Here is a 14143-nt window from a genome sequence, read left to right as displayed (position 1 = left end):
CTCTTTCTCTCTCTTCTCTCTCAGCTCTCTGCCGCCCGTCGCCGCCCCCTGATTCTCGGCGAGCAGCGGTTACAAGGCTGCCACCACCGCGATTCTCGGCCGCCTGAGGTCGAGCAGTCCATCGCCGGAAAAAATGGCCTCTCTTACCAAACTCTCTCTTTCTCATGCTCGATCTCCAATTCAGATCTAAGCTCCGCTAGCCCCTCCACGCAGCGACAGAGCTGGTCCGCCACCGGGTCACGCCGCCTTCCACCACCTTCGCCCGGTTCCGTCCCCACGAGCAGAGCTCTGATACAAGCTTCAACGCCGACTTCTTCGCCTGCGACGAGCTCTGAAAATCGATTCCCCTCTCTCCACCCGCATCGCCCGTTCTTTCATTAACTTCCTCAACTCCAGTAATCTATGAAAATCGGTTCCTTGAGAGTTGTTTTCAGCTACAGATCTAGAAATTTGGAGGTTACTGCTATAATTGTTGCGACTTGAGATTCCACTCAATAATCTCCAATAAGGCTATCGGGTGCTATAATTGTGTGATGGTTAATTGAACTTTGGCTTTTGTTTTCTTTATGGAGTTAAAAATTGATAATGAGATTCATTAGTGCTCGATTGTGGATTTAGGAAAATTCAACCATTTTTGGGTTGCGTAACGTGATTTCGTTGTATTATGCTTAAGTATCATTGTATTGTATTGACAATTAATTAATATATTTAGCTGATATTTTGAGAGTGTATAGATTGATTGAAAGATAAAGAGATTTTTGATAATTGATTAAAGTTCTTGAATTTACAATCAAATCTATGAATTCACAATTTAATGTTCTTGAATTCACAACCAGCTCGATAAATTCACAACATAATATTCATGAATTCACAACCAGATCTATGAATTCACAGTTAAAACTCAAATTCACAATTAAAAATAAATTATAGTTTTATTTTGAATTCAAACTTTAAAAACACAAATTCACAACTACTTGAATTCACAACCAAAATAATTTATAATTGTGAATTAAATTCTGGTTGTGAATTCGACTAGTTGTGACTTCACAATAAAAAAATTCTGGTTGTGAATTAAATTTTGGTTGTGAGTTCGACTAGTTGTGAGTTCACAACCAAAAAGTTTTGGTTGTGAATTAAATTCTGATTGTGAATTCGACTGGTTGTAAATTCACAATCAGTGAATTCACAACCAAAAACTTCTGATTGTGAATTAAATTTTGGTTATGAATTTGACTGGTTGTGAATTCACAACCAAAAAATTCTTATTGTGAATTAAATTCTGATTGTGAATTTGACTGGTTGTGAATTCACAACCAAAAAATTCTGGTTGTGAATTAAATTCTGGTTGTGAATTCGACTAGTTGTGAATTCAGTCTAATTCACAACCAAATTTTGGTTGTGAATTCGACTGGTTGTGAAATGCGGGATTTTTTAAAGGGGTGGTGTTTAAAGGATAAAATGAAGTGGACATTTTTTTAATTTTTAATGTGAAGGGTATTTTGGTAACAGTGGCCATTTTTTAATATTTTTATCTTAGTGGACAATTTTTACTTTTACAATATGAAAGTGGCCATTTTAAAAATCCACTCTATATTAAATATAAGACATATTTATGGACAGCATTTATACAATATCTTTCCAATTACATATTGCTAGAATTTCCCACCGGCGGAAATTTGTAATTCCTACAGAATTTCCATCTTCATAATTTTGTAATTTGAATTGTTTTCAGAATAAAACAGGGACAGAGCTTATCCTTTTTAAAATTTTATTAAGGCACAGCACAGCACAAAACAATAAATATCAAGGCATTTATTGGTAATAGAGTAATTAAATACCACGAGATTCTTTTGTCTTTTACAAAATAGAAAATATTCCCAAAAATAAAATATAAAAGTAAAAGAGACAAAGCAATATGGCAAATAAATCAGCAACGGCCCGACATTAGCGGTTTCGAGATTCGAGAGAAACCAGACGACTAGAAAAACAAATAAACAACAACTCAAAAAGAAAGAAAAAAAGAAAAATAAATAATCAAAATAAAAAACATTGATAAAAGGGAAAAAGAAAAGGGCTAGGTGAAATATGCTGTTAGAAAAACAGAACAGAGAGAGAGAGAGCAGAAAACCTCCGTTGGTTTAGAGAGAGAGAGAGAGAGAGAGAGAGATAGAGCAGTGAGTTTAGAGAGAGAAAGCTGCGAGTTGCGCTCACGTTTGGTCGTCGAAGGTTGTGGTAGTGGTGAAGGCCGTGTTTTGTTATACAATTTATTTGAAGATCTTGTCGCCCAGATCGGGAACTGAAAGGAGGCGGAAAGAAAATCCCATTTGTGAGAAATCTCTTTTGTTTTTAAACAAAGATTAGCTCTGTTTGTTTGAGAACCATTTGTCTTGTGATGTTTGGTTCGATCTGCATGTTGTTTGTTAGTAATCTGGTGTTTCTGGCTGCTGCTGACTGCCGAGCTTCTTCTTTTTTTATTTTTTATTATTATTCCTGGCGTTGCTTTCTTGGTATGTAAGTGTTTCTGTTTTATTTGCCACTGAATTATGTTAGTGAAATCTGTGTTAAGATTTAGGGGGTTTTAGCTTTCCACCACTTGATATATGCAAATTCAATTGCCTTCTTTTTTACTTATTTTTTGGCTAGTTGAGGCTTCCATTAATAATAATAGTAACAAAGAATAATAATAACGTGTTGATGGTAGTTGAGACTGGGCTTGGTGCAAAGATGATTCCTTGATTGCTATACCCTTCATTTTTTTGGAAGGGTTTGATAAATGCGACGTTTTGAATTTCACGATAATTTTAGCATTTGAACTGATTGTTTTTGCTGATAAGGTTACGATGTGTGATTCATTTTCAGTTCCCAGATGCCTTTTCATTATATTTTATTTTGATCCTCTTATCCACATTTTCAGTAATTCACTGAGAATCTCGTATGGCTCCTCTGTAATATCTCAATTTTCTCGTTATAGCCTTTTGGGGTTTGGCTAAAAGGGTACACTTTATTTAATTTTTGGTCTTAAAAATGAACTTTGGACAGCTATTCTTAAAATTCAAATGGCTATAGTCAGTTATTTCAGCCCCAATTGATTAGGTGGATTCTGCCAAACATTATTCTTTGCTGTTTAATGTATAACATATTTCCAGTGAATGAATTAATACTAGTAGAAGGGAGACAGCAAAAGCAGTTAGAACCGTCAGTCTTGATGAAAAGAATTAAGAACTTGATACCTTTTATTTTGTTTTGAAATTTAGCTACATTTGTTAGAGCTATCACTAGCTTAGAAACACTTTTCCTATATAAACGATTCTCTTTGAAACTATATGTTTTTCCTCGCTTTTCAGCTTAAGCTATGCTGCCTTGAGAATCTGAGTTGACTGTCATTAGTTTGAACTGGGGTGTAGTTAGCTATTATGTTTTGATGTAATTCAACTATGAGCAAGTATTGTCATTGACTCTTACTTTCATGGAGCCCATTATTGCAGTCTTTCCATTCCTTTTCTTTTGTTTTCGTTTTTAATATATCTTAAATGAGATGTTTAAAAATATACCTAAATAAATGATACTCCACCCGTCTCTCAAAAACATGAACATTTGTGAGTGACACGAGTTTTAAGAAATGTTTGATAAAAGTGTATTGTAAGTGAAAAAGGGTCTCAATTTATGAAAAGTAGAGATAAAAAAATAAAGAGATTGTGGTGGAGTAGTGTACAAAAATGGAAATGAGTGTGTTTTTGTGAGACAACCCAAAATGACAAAAAGTTCATGTTTTTGTGAGACGGAGGGAGTATTAAGATAAGAATATGACTAGCAGCATTGTTAAGCAATTTCATAAACAACTATGGTTGTCCAATATATTTTCCCGAGCATATTCCTTTCTAAATCTAAAATGTTAATTTTTCTCTTTATTCTTCGAATGATTTTCGGGCTGTCAGCCGTTGTGACAGAAAATTGTTTGTAGAAAAAATAAGTATTTGGTTGACACCTTGGCTTTATTCTAATGCAGGCAAATGGGGAGAGATGTTGTAGGTCTTCGTATTGACAAGAAGTCAAACATGGTGAATGATAAATCAAATGGCACCATCCGTGTTGCTCCAAAAGTAGTACCAGAGAAATCTGGAAAAAATGATTATGAGATGAATGATGATAACACAAATGCTCGACTTCCGGACGACTACGATGAGAAACAAGATGTGCTAGGGGTGAAAAGCACCAATCACCAACCCGAGGAGAAGATTATTAAGGCCGATGCTCAGAAGTCTCCTGACAAAAAGTCAACCTCACCAACAAAACCTGCATCGGGTTCTGCTGTTAATGGTATAACTGATGCAGACCCATTTGAGCCCCTAACTCCTAGTGTTGAGGATGATAAACAAAACTCACCTGTAAACCATGCTAATGGGTCTGAAAGCAATGATTCTGGTATAGAAGTTTTGCCCAAGTCTCGTGATTTACATTCTCCCGGATCAGCAAAGAAATCACCGGTGAGTCTCTCTTAAGTATCATATCAATTTAGTATCTCTTTCCAGTCCTTTCTTTGGACTTTGTCATACATTGTATCTTGGAAACTCCATCCAAATCATTTTGATATGGAGGATGTCTACACTAAATCAAGTGGTTTCAGATTGTTTGCATTGTGATTGACATTCTAGTTATTTTGATATGGCTTAGAGTCTCTAGAAAGTATTGATGGTTGGATGTGTGTTGCACATGGTTATTGTAATTTTTTTAATTCGCACAACATTAACCACGTAAGATTCTCAAGAAACGATACATATGCTGTAGCAATAATGAGAATTGCCTTGCTGGTGTTATATATATGCTACATAAGTATAATATTGATAGCGGAGATTCAACTCTGTTGCTGATGATGGCTGTTCCTATTTCAGCCAATTGCACATTTGTCTTCAAGGAAGCTGATGCAGCCTCATTGCAAAAATTATAATGATGATGAAGATAATTGGTCCTTGGCTTCCTCGTATCCTATAGCTTTGTTTATTTTCCTTATTTGTTTTTGCCCCCCACCCCCCAAAAGAAAAGAAAAGAAGCAGTACATCATCTGTGCCCTTAGCCTCTTGCTTGTACGTTAGTTCCTTAACATTTTTAGTACTGCAACTTCTGTACGGATGAGGGTCACAGTTCCAGTTGCTCCAAGATTCAATTGTGTAAACCGTTTAGAGAGGCGCAAAGAGGTAGTTTTCATGCTGAATGAAGTCCAATGCCGTAGTGTTTTCTAATTCTTCACATTTCTTATAATTTCTCCTGATCTTTCATTCTTAGTTTTACACTAAGTTAGAAGAGAAGCACAAAGCCTTGGAGAAAGAGAAACTTGACTACGAAGCTAGAACCAAGGTATGGCTTTCCTTGGTTATCATGATTATGAGTAGCTGTCTCTTGCAAATTACCAATGACGCGTGACCCCTGTATTCCTTCTCTCATCCCTCTTATTCGGGATTATTACAAAATGTATATTTCAACCTATATCTGAATATGTAGGAAGAAGAACATGCAGCAATAAAGCAGCTTAGGAGGAACATGATGTACAAAGCAAATCCTGTTCCTAGCTTCTATCGTGAAGGTCCTCCACCAAAAGTCGAGCTAAAAAAGGTATACATTTTCCTACAGAGGTTTGTATATGCAGCCTGATTCTATATAATCTATGACTGATTCAAAATGCTTTTCAAGCTGTCTATTATGCCATGGTAAATCGTTTTGTTTCTGCATGTTCATTATCATTTTGTTCTAAATGTGTTCATATACAGTTGCCTGTCACCCGTGCCAAATCACCAAACCTAAGCAGGAGAAAGAGCTGTGGTGATGCTGTCAAATCGACTCCTGAGGACAAGGGATCCTGTGGACGAACATCTCGTCACAGTGTAGGTGTCTACAGAGAAGGCAAAGCTTCTCCTCTTCAAAAGAAGGCGTCGCCTATTACCCCTAAAAGTAAGGATCAAACTAATGTGCGGAAGTTAAGTGGGTCTAACAAAGCCAAGATTCCTCAGAAACAATCTAAAGAGACGATGGAAAATTCTCAAGCCAAAGAGCAGGGGAATGCAGATATTGCAGTTCAATCTTGAACTTGTATTGGTAGTTATAGTTTTTACCTTTAGCCTGGAAAACTCTCTCGAGTTTCCTTATGATTGATCAAAATGGTTGTGCAAGGCAACTTTGTTACCTGCAGTGACTTGCCAAAGGTGATGTCTAAATTCTGAGTTGTATATTTTATGTAATTTATAACGTCCTATGCTCTTACATGCAACACATTTTGCTTGAGAATATTATCTACACAACTTGTAGTTTTGCTTTAGGCTATGTCTTGCTTGAGTTGTCATGGTGTGCAGAATGTATTAACAGAGCTTTTTGATTAGTTGAACTTTAGCTGTAAATGATTGGAGCAACTTCTGCCTTCCACTAAGAATCTCAATTTTGTGGTTTGATTTCATTTCCATAGAGAACGGATATGCCATATGTAGTGTAACAGAATTTATGTATTTGTATTAACTTATGTGCTAAATGTTGACGTGCTTCAGTGTAAACATTTTAGTTATTGTGTTCCGATAATTTCAACACAATTTTATGGTTCAAACTTCAATTTTATTGTATAGAGGTGGGTTCCTTTTGCTAGGTCAAAAGCACGTGTTCATAACTTCATCACTATTTTTCTCTCAGGGCATCTCCAAGACTCCAACCCATACCTAAAATCAAAATGGAGTAAAATCTTTGCTTTGATCCAACACCAAAATTTATCACTATTCACGTTTTTGCTATAGTAAAAACTTAATTATATATGCATTTTTACTATTCACAAATCCATTTCAATTTTTGAGTTTGTGGGTTGCAGATGGCCTAACACTTGACACTAACTTTAATCAGAAGTAGAAGCAACACCCATTAGTTTGATAGTTTTCCAGTTTGATTAAGGACAACTACATTTTTATTTTATTTTTGAATTAAAATTATAAGAGGTATATAAGACATGACCTTTACACCATATAAAAATAGAAAAATAACAATACACATGTAGGACTATTATACAATATACATGCAGAATTGAATGCGAAAAGCCGAAACCTCTCATAAAAAAAAATTAAGTGCCTCAACTATATTTTTATACTCCTAAATTATATTCGTGTCCACGAAAATGACTCATACTAATCATATTGGTCCAACAATGTTTAAGCTATCCAACTTATATGACATCCATTAATTTGAAATTGATGGAACCATTAGAATCGACTGAACAACATGAAAAACTTAGAATTAGATTTTAATCTTTTGAATAATTAAAACGCGAAAATGATGCCGTTTTGATTATTCAAAATTTAAATAAAAGAATTAATAGTTTCCATCTCCATCATGTTTAGATACTGGAGATGCAGCAGCCCAGCCTGGTTAACGCAAAAGAAGAAAAACCCACTGAGATTATCATCCTCTTCCACAGGCTAGGCAATGACCTTACTGTCTCGTTCCATCACTCTCACTCCTTTCCCCTCTTTTCTCTCTCCAAAACCCAGCTCGCCACGAAACCTAATCTACTGCAAGAATGACGAAATGAACAGCTCAAGAAAGAAACCTTCTTATGGCGCCTCCAGGCGCTCTGTTCTCAAGAAAAGCTTCACTCAGGAACAGGTGGACTTCACGGTTCCGATTTCGACCGACCCCGTTGTTGGAATTATTGGTGGTGGTATGTCGGGGCTTCTCTGTGCTCTCTATCTCGACAAGAGAGGCATTAAGTCCACTGTTTTTGACACGGTTCGTTGCTACTTTTCATTTTGAGGGTTAGGGATTTGGGGATGGAATGTGTAGTTATCAATTGGAGTGAAAAGGAGCTGCCTAAGGAAAATTATCCAACCTACTGAACATGTGTAAAGAGTAGAAAAAGGGTGAAATTTTATATTTTTCCACAATTTTCCATCAAAGAGAACGCACCCTTATTATTAAGTGTAAGCCAAAAAAAAGAGGCAATTATAATAACAGCTGAAACAGTGGCTATTCACTCCCCCCTGTATCAATTCTGCTCAAGTTCTCACTAAGTTCTTGTGTCCCAGCACTCATGCACATGGGACTTGTTTGAAGATTTCCATTCGCCAAAAAAATATGTTTAACGTGTAAGGTAGTTTAAGATGCTATTTTAGTTCAATCTTCGCAAGGATATATCATCATGATTCATGATTAAACTTTTTCCTTGTATCCTGTTGATCATTTGTTTTGTAGCTTATATGAATCTTAAGGATATGTTTCTTGATGTATACATTGTGCATGATGTATCAAAAAGTTCATGTAGTTTCTTATTCTGCTTATCAACAATCAACATCAGGGAATTCATGGGTTAGGAGGAAGAATGGGAACCAGAACTGTTGATCCTGAGCACTTAACATTTGACCATGCTGCCCAGTTCTTCACAGCTAGTGATCCCAACTTTGTTGAGATGGTTGACCTATGGTCTAAGAATGGTCTTGTTCGTCAGTGGGATGGTCCAATTGGAGAGCTCGAGTCCGGTGGGCGTTTCAGTCCACTTCCTCCTTCACCTCCAAGATATATTGGTGTTAACGGGATGCGCCCTCTTGCTGAATCCATACTTTCTGAGGTGCTGATCCTTCTGGGTTTACATTATCCCCCAATAAGACTGCCTGTACATCTGCTGTGTCGGTACCATGTCCCTAAACTAATGACACTAATCCTTTCGTTTTTTACATGTTAATCTATTTCATTAGATTAATGCTATATTTTGGCCACTTCCGTGAAATACTTGGAAAAACTATTATCATGAAACTTAGAATATTGTATTGAGAATACAGTTCTGTTCCAGCTTTAAATTGTTAAGGAAGATCCTTATGATTTTCCATTCAGGGTTTTGATTATCTGATCTCTCATTCTCTTGAAGAACTACCTACCTGTCTTACTTGTTAAATCGTAGAACAGCTATTGAAGAAGATCTTAGAAGTTGCTTGAAATAGTAGTAACACGACTTAAATGGCTTTTTGTACCTGCTATAGGCCGTCACTAGATATTATTTTGTACTTCAGTATTTGATTAGAAATGAGCAACATTATCACTGCTTTGAGCTTTTTCTATGTCATCCTTCGGTATTAAATACTGAAGGTCTGTTAACCTTTTAGTTTGACCTGTTGTGTAATATAATATTTCTCATTTCTGCTCATAACTGGTTTACCTTATGAAATAACGTATGTCTCAGACATCGATAGTGAATGTGGTGCGTCCTTGCTGGGTTAGTAAACTGGAGCCATATAATGGGAAATGGTACTTGAGCGAGAACGGGAAGCCTTGCGGACACTTTGATGTAATTGTAATTGCACATAATGGTGAGTATCTTAGACTATTTGATTATTTTATGACCATGTATTACAGTTGTGACTTTGATTTTCAGATCTTGTGGAAACCAAACTTTTGAAGAGTGATCCACTTTTCGCTGTGTATGGGCTTTTTTGTTTTCTGCTGGACTTCAGTAAAATCAAATTGGTCGTCATTGTCTTTTCTTAGTATAGTATATACCCTGGGATTCTGAATGCCAGTGCAATGCTTGATCAGTTGTATATTATTCTTTATTACTTCTTTTTCATGTTTGTACATTTCACATGAAACCTGAGCCCCCCCCCCCCCCCCCCCAAAAAAAAAAGAAAAAAGAAAAAGGAAGAAAACTCTCTAAAGAAAGCATTATTTTACTGTATGTGAAACCAGGAAAATGTGCAAATCGGTTGCTTGCTTCATCTGGGTTACCACTAATTGCTAGGCAAATGAAGGTACTTTAATACTGACCTTAAATGGCTTTTTCAGTTTCCTCATGATGCTATTGTCTGACGTTCCATGTCTACAGAGACTTGATTTGAGTTCTATATGGGCCCTTATGGCAGCATTTGAGGACCCTCTTCCTGTCCCATCCACTGCATCAGAAATCCCTCTTGAAGGAGCCTTTGTTGAAGGAATCGATTCTCTCTCATGGATGGCAAACAATACAACTAAACTCTTTGGCTCCCAAACTAGTAGGCCTCACTGTTGGACCTTTTTGAGCACAGCCGCTTTCGGAAAGCAGAATAAAGTTCCCCAGGTTAGCTTATAACTACAGGGGTCCTGTTGGACTGTAACCAAAATGAATATGTTTTTCTTAACATCAAGTTTCCTAATTGAGGGTGTAATAGCAGATCATTTAAGTCAATACGAAAATCACAACAAAGGCCAAGTTAAAAGGTTTATGAGGCTTCATTATGTACGAGCTTCTTATAGCTCCGTGACACAGAAGGCTGGTCTAACTACTTGTGTGGGGAATCTATCCTTCCGAAGTATCTGAATAATGAGTTTATTTAGAACAAAACCATAATATGGATGTTGTCCAATTGACTATCCCCTTCACTATGGTTGTCACTGATGATTCTGGCAGTAAATATTTGTAAACTCATTCAGCAGATCTGATTCTAGGTTTCATTGAAGCTCAGTCTGACTCCATACAAATAGTAAATGCACTCTAACGGAGCTATAAAGCCAATCATCTCAATTTTATTATTGAGAGGCATTATATTGAGCTGAAAATAAGTGTAGATGTATTGAGCTAAATAAACTTTCTAAACGATATGTTTTCTCATCAGGAAAGTATTCCTTCTAGTACAGCAGAAAAGGTTAAGAAAGCCATGCTTGAAGGTGTTCAGCTTGCCTTAGGACTACCCAAAAACTCACTTCCAAATCCTTTCTACAGTCGACTGCAATTATGGTACGCGATAATCCATCTACTGATGTGTATGCGTTTGAAGCCATGAATCTTAGCTTGGAGAAGTAGTTTCTTTCTATTGTTGGTAGTTGGAGTAGCTTGAATCAATTGTTTGTAACTTAACAGGGGGGCAGCACTTCCCACAAATTCACCGGGCATTCCCTGCATCTTTGATCCTCGCGGAAGAGCTGGCATATGTGGTGATTGGCTATTGGGGTCAAGCTTAGAAGCTGCAGCATTAAGTGGCATGGCTCTTGCTAATCATGCAAGTCTTTTACCTTTTACTCTCTTTCTCTTCATGAGTTTCTGCATACATAGTTTAGTACTTGGCATAGTGCCTACAAATTTTTTCTTCACTTTGAATCATGACTTTTGTTCAGTTACTTAGTCCTCATTTGGTTATTGAAGCTTGAAATATGTTGCTTTGATAACCATGTGAAGATGGTTTTCTAATTTATATTTATATAATATATAAATCATTACTACTACTTAAACTTGACACTTATGGGATGGCTAATTATCTAAAGCGGGAGAATGTATAATTTGATGTGTTTGCTTTGCTTATTTCAATTTATATACTCCCTCCGTCCCACTCCAATAGGCTCATTTCTTTTGGGCACGGAGATTAAGAAAACTTACTTTTTAGTAGGAAAATGGTAGTAAAGTGGTGTGGTCCACACCAATTAAGTACAACTTTTTTACCCAAAAAGGAAACTGAGCCTATTGGAGTGGGACAACCCAAAAAAGAAACTGAGCCTATTGGAGTGGGACGGAGGGAGTATAATAGTGTGCTGGGCGCTTTCAAAATGAAGACGACTAAACATATGTATTCAGATATGACCTTTTGTCTTAGGTGGCAACATGAAGTTTATTCAGGGTATCTAAATGTCTGAATGTAAGCTATCTTCTCTTTGGTTATTATCCTCTGGCCTCTTTCTAAATGAAGACGATTTTATTCAGATATGACTAGGATATTGTCTTATGTGGCAAAATGAAGTTTATTTAGGCAGCCTAAATGTGTGAATATTTAGGTGCTTACTTGGTTTTTTCGGTGTTTCACGTTTATTTATTGTCAATAATATTTCATATATAGCTCCAACTCAGTTGCAGCTAGTTTTCATGCAGATTGCTGACTACTGCCAAAGTGGTGGAACAAGCCCAGATGAGTTTGCCGTAGGTTTGCGCAATGAATTTCAACCACTTAAAGGACATGATATAGGGCAGTTTCCTGGATTGGGTTCTGAGAAACAAATAAACAAGGCCCATGATTTGCAACTTACAACATAAATAAGCATCTAGCTACAAAGAATCATTTGGAAATACTCAAGTAAGTTCCTTGTTTGGTATAGATGCTTGTAGTTAATAATCTAGTGAATGAAACAAATCATATTTTGCAATTCCAACATCTGACAGGGATAAAGTGGTTTGCAACTGTGACATTAGAGGACCATCTCCCCTGCTAAGGATACATGTGTTTTTCATGTTTCAGAAGGTGCACTTTTTTCTTTGCTTGTGGTTATACATTCTTGAAGTATCGATGCAATAATATCGTTCTGGTTCTTTTGCAAAACACAGGCATAGAAAATATATTCGAACTGCTATTCATTTCGGAAAAAAGTAATTACACAAATCTGTGCAGACATTGTGAAGGCAGCTTGATTTTGGCGATTGAAAGAAAGCGGTGTTGGAAGTGGAGGCACTTCCTTATGGTGTGTGAGAGAAATGTTGTAATGTGATTTATAAACCATTATCAATGCTGATGGTCGTAGCTCAGTAGCTTTATCCTAATTTGTAGTTTAGTTTCCATGAGGTGTTCAAATAGGTATGCCTTGGTAACATATGGGATTAATCCATTATATGGAGCTTATAAAATCTTTCCTGGAGAGAGTAGAGATAATTTGTGTGAACAGTATTCAGTTGTATTTTACGAGTGAGAGTGAGGAAGGATGAAAGACTCCTCTCTCTTCTATGTTCCGGCAACAACCCACTAGCAGATCACCTAAATGCATCACTAACTCTAAATTTAGGCTAAAATAATTGAAAATGAGATAAAAAATGCATCCAACAGATCCCCTAAATTGGATGGGGCCCATAAAATTTTTCACACCTACCGAAATTCAATCTTAAATTTACACACACCCTAAATTTATTTTAAGCTTATAATTAGTAGGGCCCACATATAATTATTGTTTTTATGTAGAAAATAGGAGATCTGGTGTATGCATTTATAAAATCGAGATCCTAAAATTAAATAGGGAAACTTTAGGGAGGAATATATGAACATAATTTTGGGATTTCTGTTGGGAGTACTCTTAATCCTATCATATCATGCGTGTGGAAGAAAACTGCTAATATGGCTAATATCTAAACAATGATTATTAACAATATTAATTTTATAGTTTCATAAAAATTAAAGCTTCATTTAGAAATATAATTTTTAATTAAAAAAATATAATTCGATTTAGATATTAAATGAAGGGGTAATTGCCCCTAAATACATTACATTTTTCCATTTTCTGGAATTGCACATCACCTTTAAAATCCGCCTCATAATACATAACCTTTCTTTTTCTTCTGGAATTGCACATGGTCAGCCAACCACCAACCGGAAAAATGATGTGGATGCCGAAAATGCCACAAATACACGCCGGAAAAAATAATAATAATAATTGATGTGGCAATCATGTAAGATTTTTTTTTTTTTGCTATTAAATTCGAATTTTCAGAATATAGAATTAAGACATTAATTTCTCAAATCCCTAATTTTCCCCTAAATCCCCTAATCCCCTAGTTTTACAATTTCCCCATTCGCAACAAATTATCGAACGGACGGATCTTTATCGGCTTGCGCCGAACCCGATGGTTGGCATCCTGACATCATTGATCGCAACCTTCCCTCACTAGATCCCACAAAAACAACAATTTCTCATCGCCCCTACAGTTCTACCATAATCAACAACACGACAACAATAAATGCATAATCAACCCACGTCAAATGCATAATGATAATTTAAATTGCCGGCTTGTTCGGTTTAATTGAGTTTGTGGAATCTATGCAAATTAGCAGTTGATGTCAGGGAAAAGATCGCAATCTAAGTTAAATCAACGGTGACACGTTCGTCTCTCTGCCTGGTTCGTCCCGTGATCCAGAGCCTTGGTCGCGTGCTCGGGAGCCTTTGTCGCTGGTTCGTGTTGGTGTAATCGCTAGAGCAAGTGTAATCGCCGGAGCTGAAGCCTTTCTTGGTGTTGGTGTAATCGCAGGAGCTAGGGCAATGTGTAGCAGATCGCTGGACGCTAGGGCAATTGTGGAGCAGATCGAAATTCAAGTCTAGACGCTAGGGCAATTGTAAAAAGTGGAAAATTATAAAATTAGGGAATTTATGGGAAAATTGGAGATTTGAGAAATTAATGCCTTAATTCTAT

General features: G+C 36.5%; 2 protein-coding genes across 4 annotated transcripts; both read left to right on the top strand.

The window, feature by feature from the left end:
• The first annotated feature begins 1898 nt into the window (after positions 1–1898).
• Positions 1899–6307, top strand: LOC131014384 (protein WVD2-like 2). Its single transcript, XM_057942344.1, has 7 exons — positions 1899–2326; positions 4007–4484; positions 4890–4978; positions 5108–5192; positions 5281–5352; positions 5497–5607; positions 5763–6307. Exons 2-7 carry the CDS (start codon positions 4011–4013, stop codon positions 6075–6077), a joined length of 1146 nt encoding a protein of 381 aa, XP_057798327.1. The 5' UTR covers positions 1899–2326; positions 4007–4010; the 3' UTR covers positions 6078–6307.
• A 903-nt stretch (positions 6308–7210) lies between these two features.
• LOC131014383 (uncharacterized) lies at positions 7211–12617 on the top strand. Of its 3 annotated transcripts, none has more exons than XR_009098187.1 (10): positions 7211–7752; positions 8318–8587; positions 9197–9323; positions 9700–9761; positions 9836–10066; positions 10602–10723; positions 10847–10985; positions 11846–12047; positions 12134–12212; positions 12360–12617. XR_009098187.1 is itself a non-coding variant. In XM_057942343.1 (9 exons), the coding sequence occupies exons 1-8, from the start codon at positions 7450–7452 to the stop codon at positions 12005–12007; spliced, it is 1416 nt and encodes a 471-aa protein (XP_057798326.1). In that variant the 5' UTR covers positions 7298–7449; the 3' UTR covers positions 12008–12047; positions 12134–12617. The 3 variants fall into 3 exon arrangements, 1 of the variants encoding a protein (XP_057798326.1); XR_009098188.1 differs by having other exon boundaries at positions 7244–7752; positions 12296–12617; XM_057942343.1 differs by having other exon boundaries at positions 7298–7752; positions 12134–12617.
• Positions 12618–14143: the final 1526 nt, after the last annotated feature.

Source organism: Salvia miltiorrhiza, chromosome 3 (genome assembly GCF_028751815.1).
Source record: "Salvia miltiorrhiza cultivar Shanhuang (shh) chromosome 3, IMPLAD_Smil_shh, whole genome shotgun sequence".
Taxonomy (NCBI): domain Eukaryota; kingdom Viridiplantae; phylum Streptophyta; class Magnoliopsida; order Lamiales; family Lamiaceae; genus Salvia; species Salvia miltiorrhiza.
This window is presented reverse-complemented; position numbering and strand designations above follow the sequence as displayed.

Bases quoted from the DNA above. Each gene is read 5' to 3' on its own strand.
- LOC131014384 (XM_057942344.1), top strand. From the start codon at position 4,011: ATGGGGAGAGATGTTGTAGGTCTTCGTATTGACAAGAAGTCAAACATG. The intron at 4,485-4,889 runs GTGAGTCTCTCT...TTCCTATTTCAG, and splicing joins GATCAGCAAAGAAATCACCG to CCAATTGCACATTTGTCTTC. The intron at 5,353-5,496 runs GTATGGCTTTCC...CTGAATATGTAG, and splicing joins ACTACGAAGCTAGAACCAAG to GAAGAAGAACATGCAGCAAT.
- LOC131014383 (XM_057942343.1), top strand. From the start codon at position 7,450: ATGACCTTACTGTCTCGTTCCATCACTCTCACTCCTTTCCCCTCTTTT. The intron at 7,753-8,317 runs GTTCGTTGCTAC...AATCAACATCAG, and splicing joins AGTCCACTGTTTTTGACACG to GGAATTCATGGGTTAGGAGG. The intron at 8,588-9,196 runs GTGCTGATCCTT...CGTATGTCTCAG, and splicing joins CTGAATCCATACTTTCTGAG to ACATCGATAGTGAATGTGGT.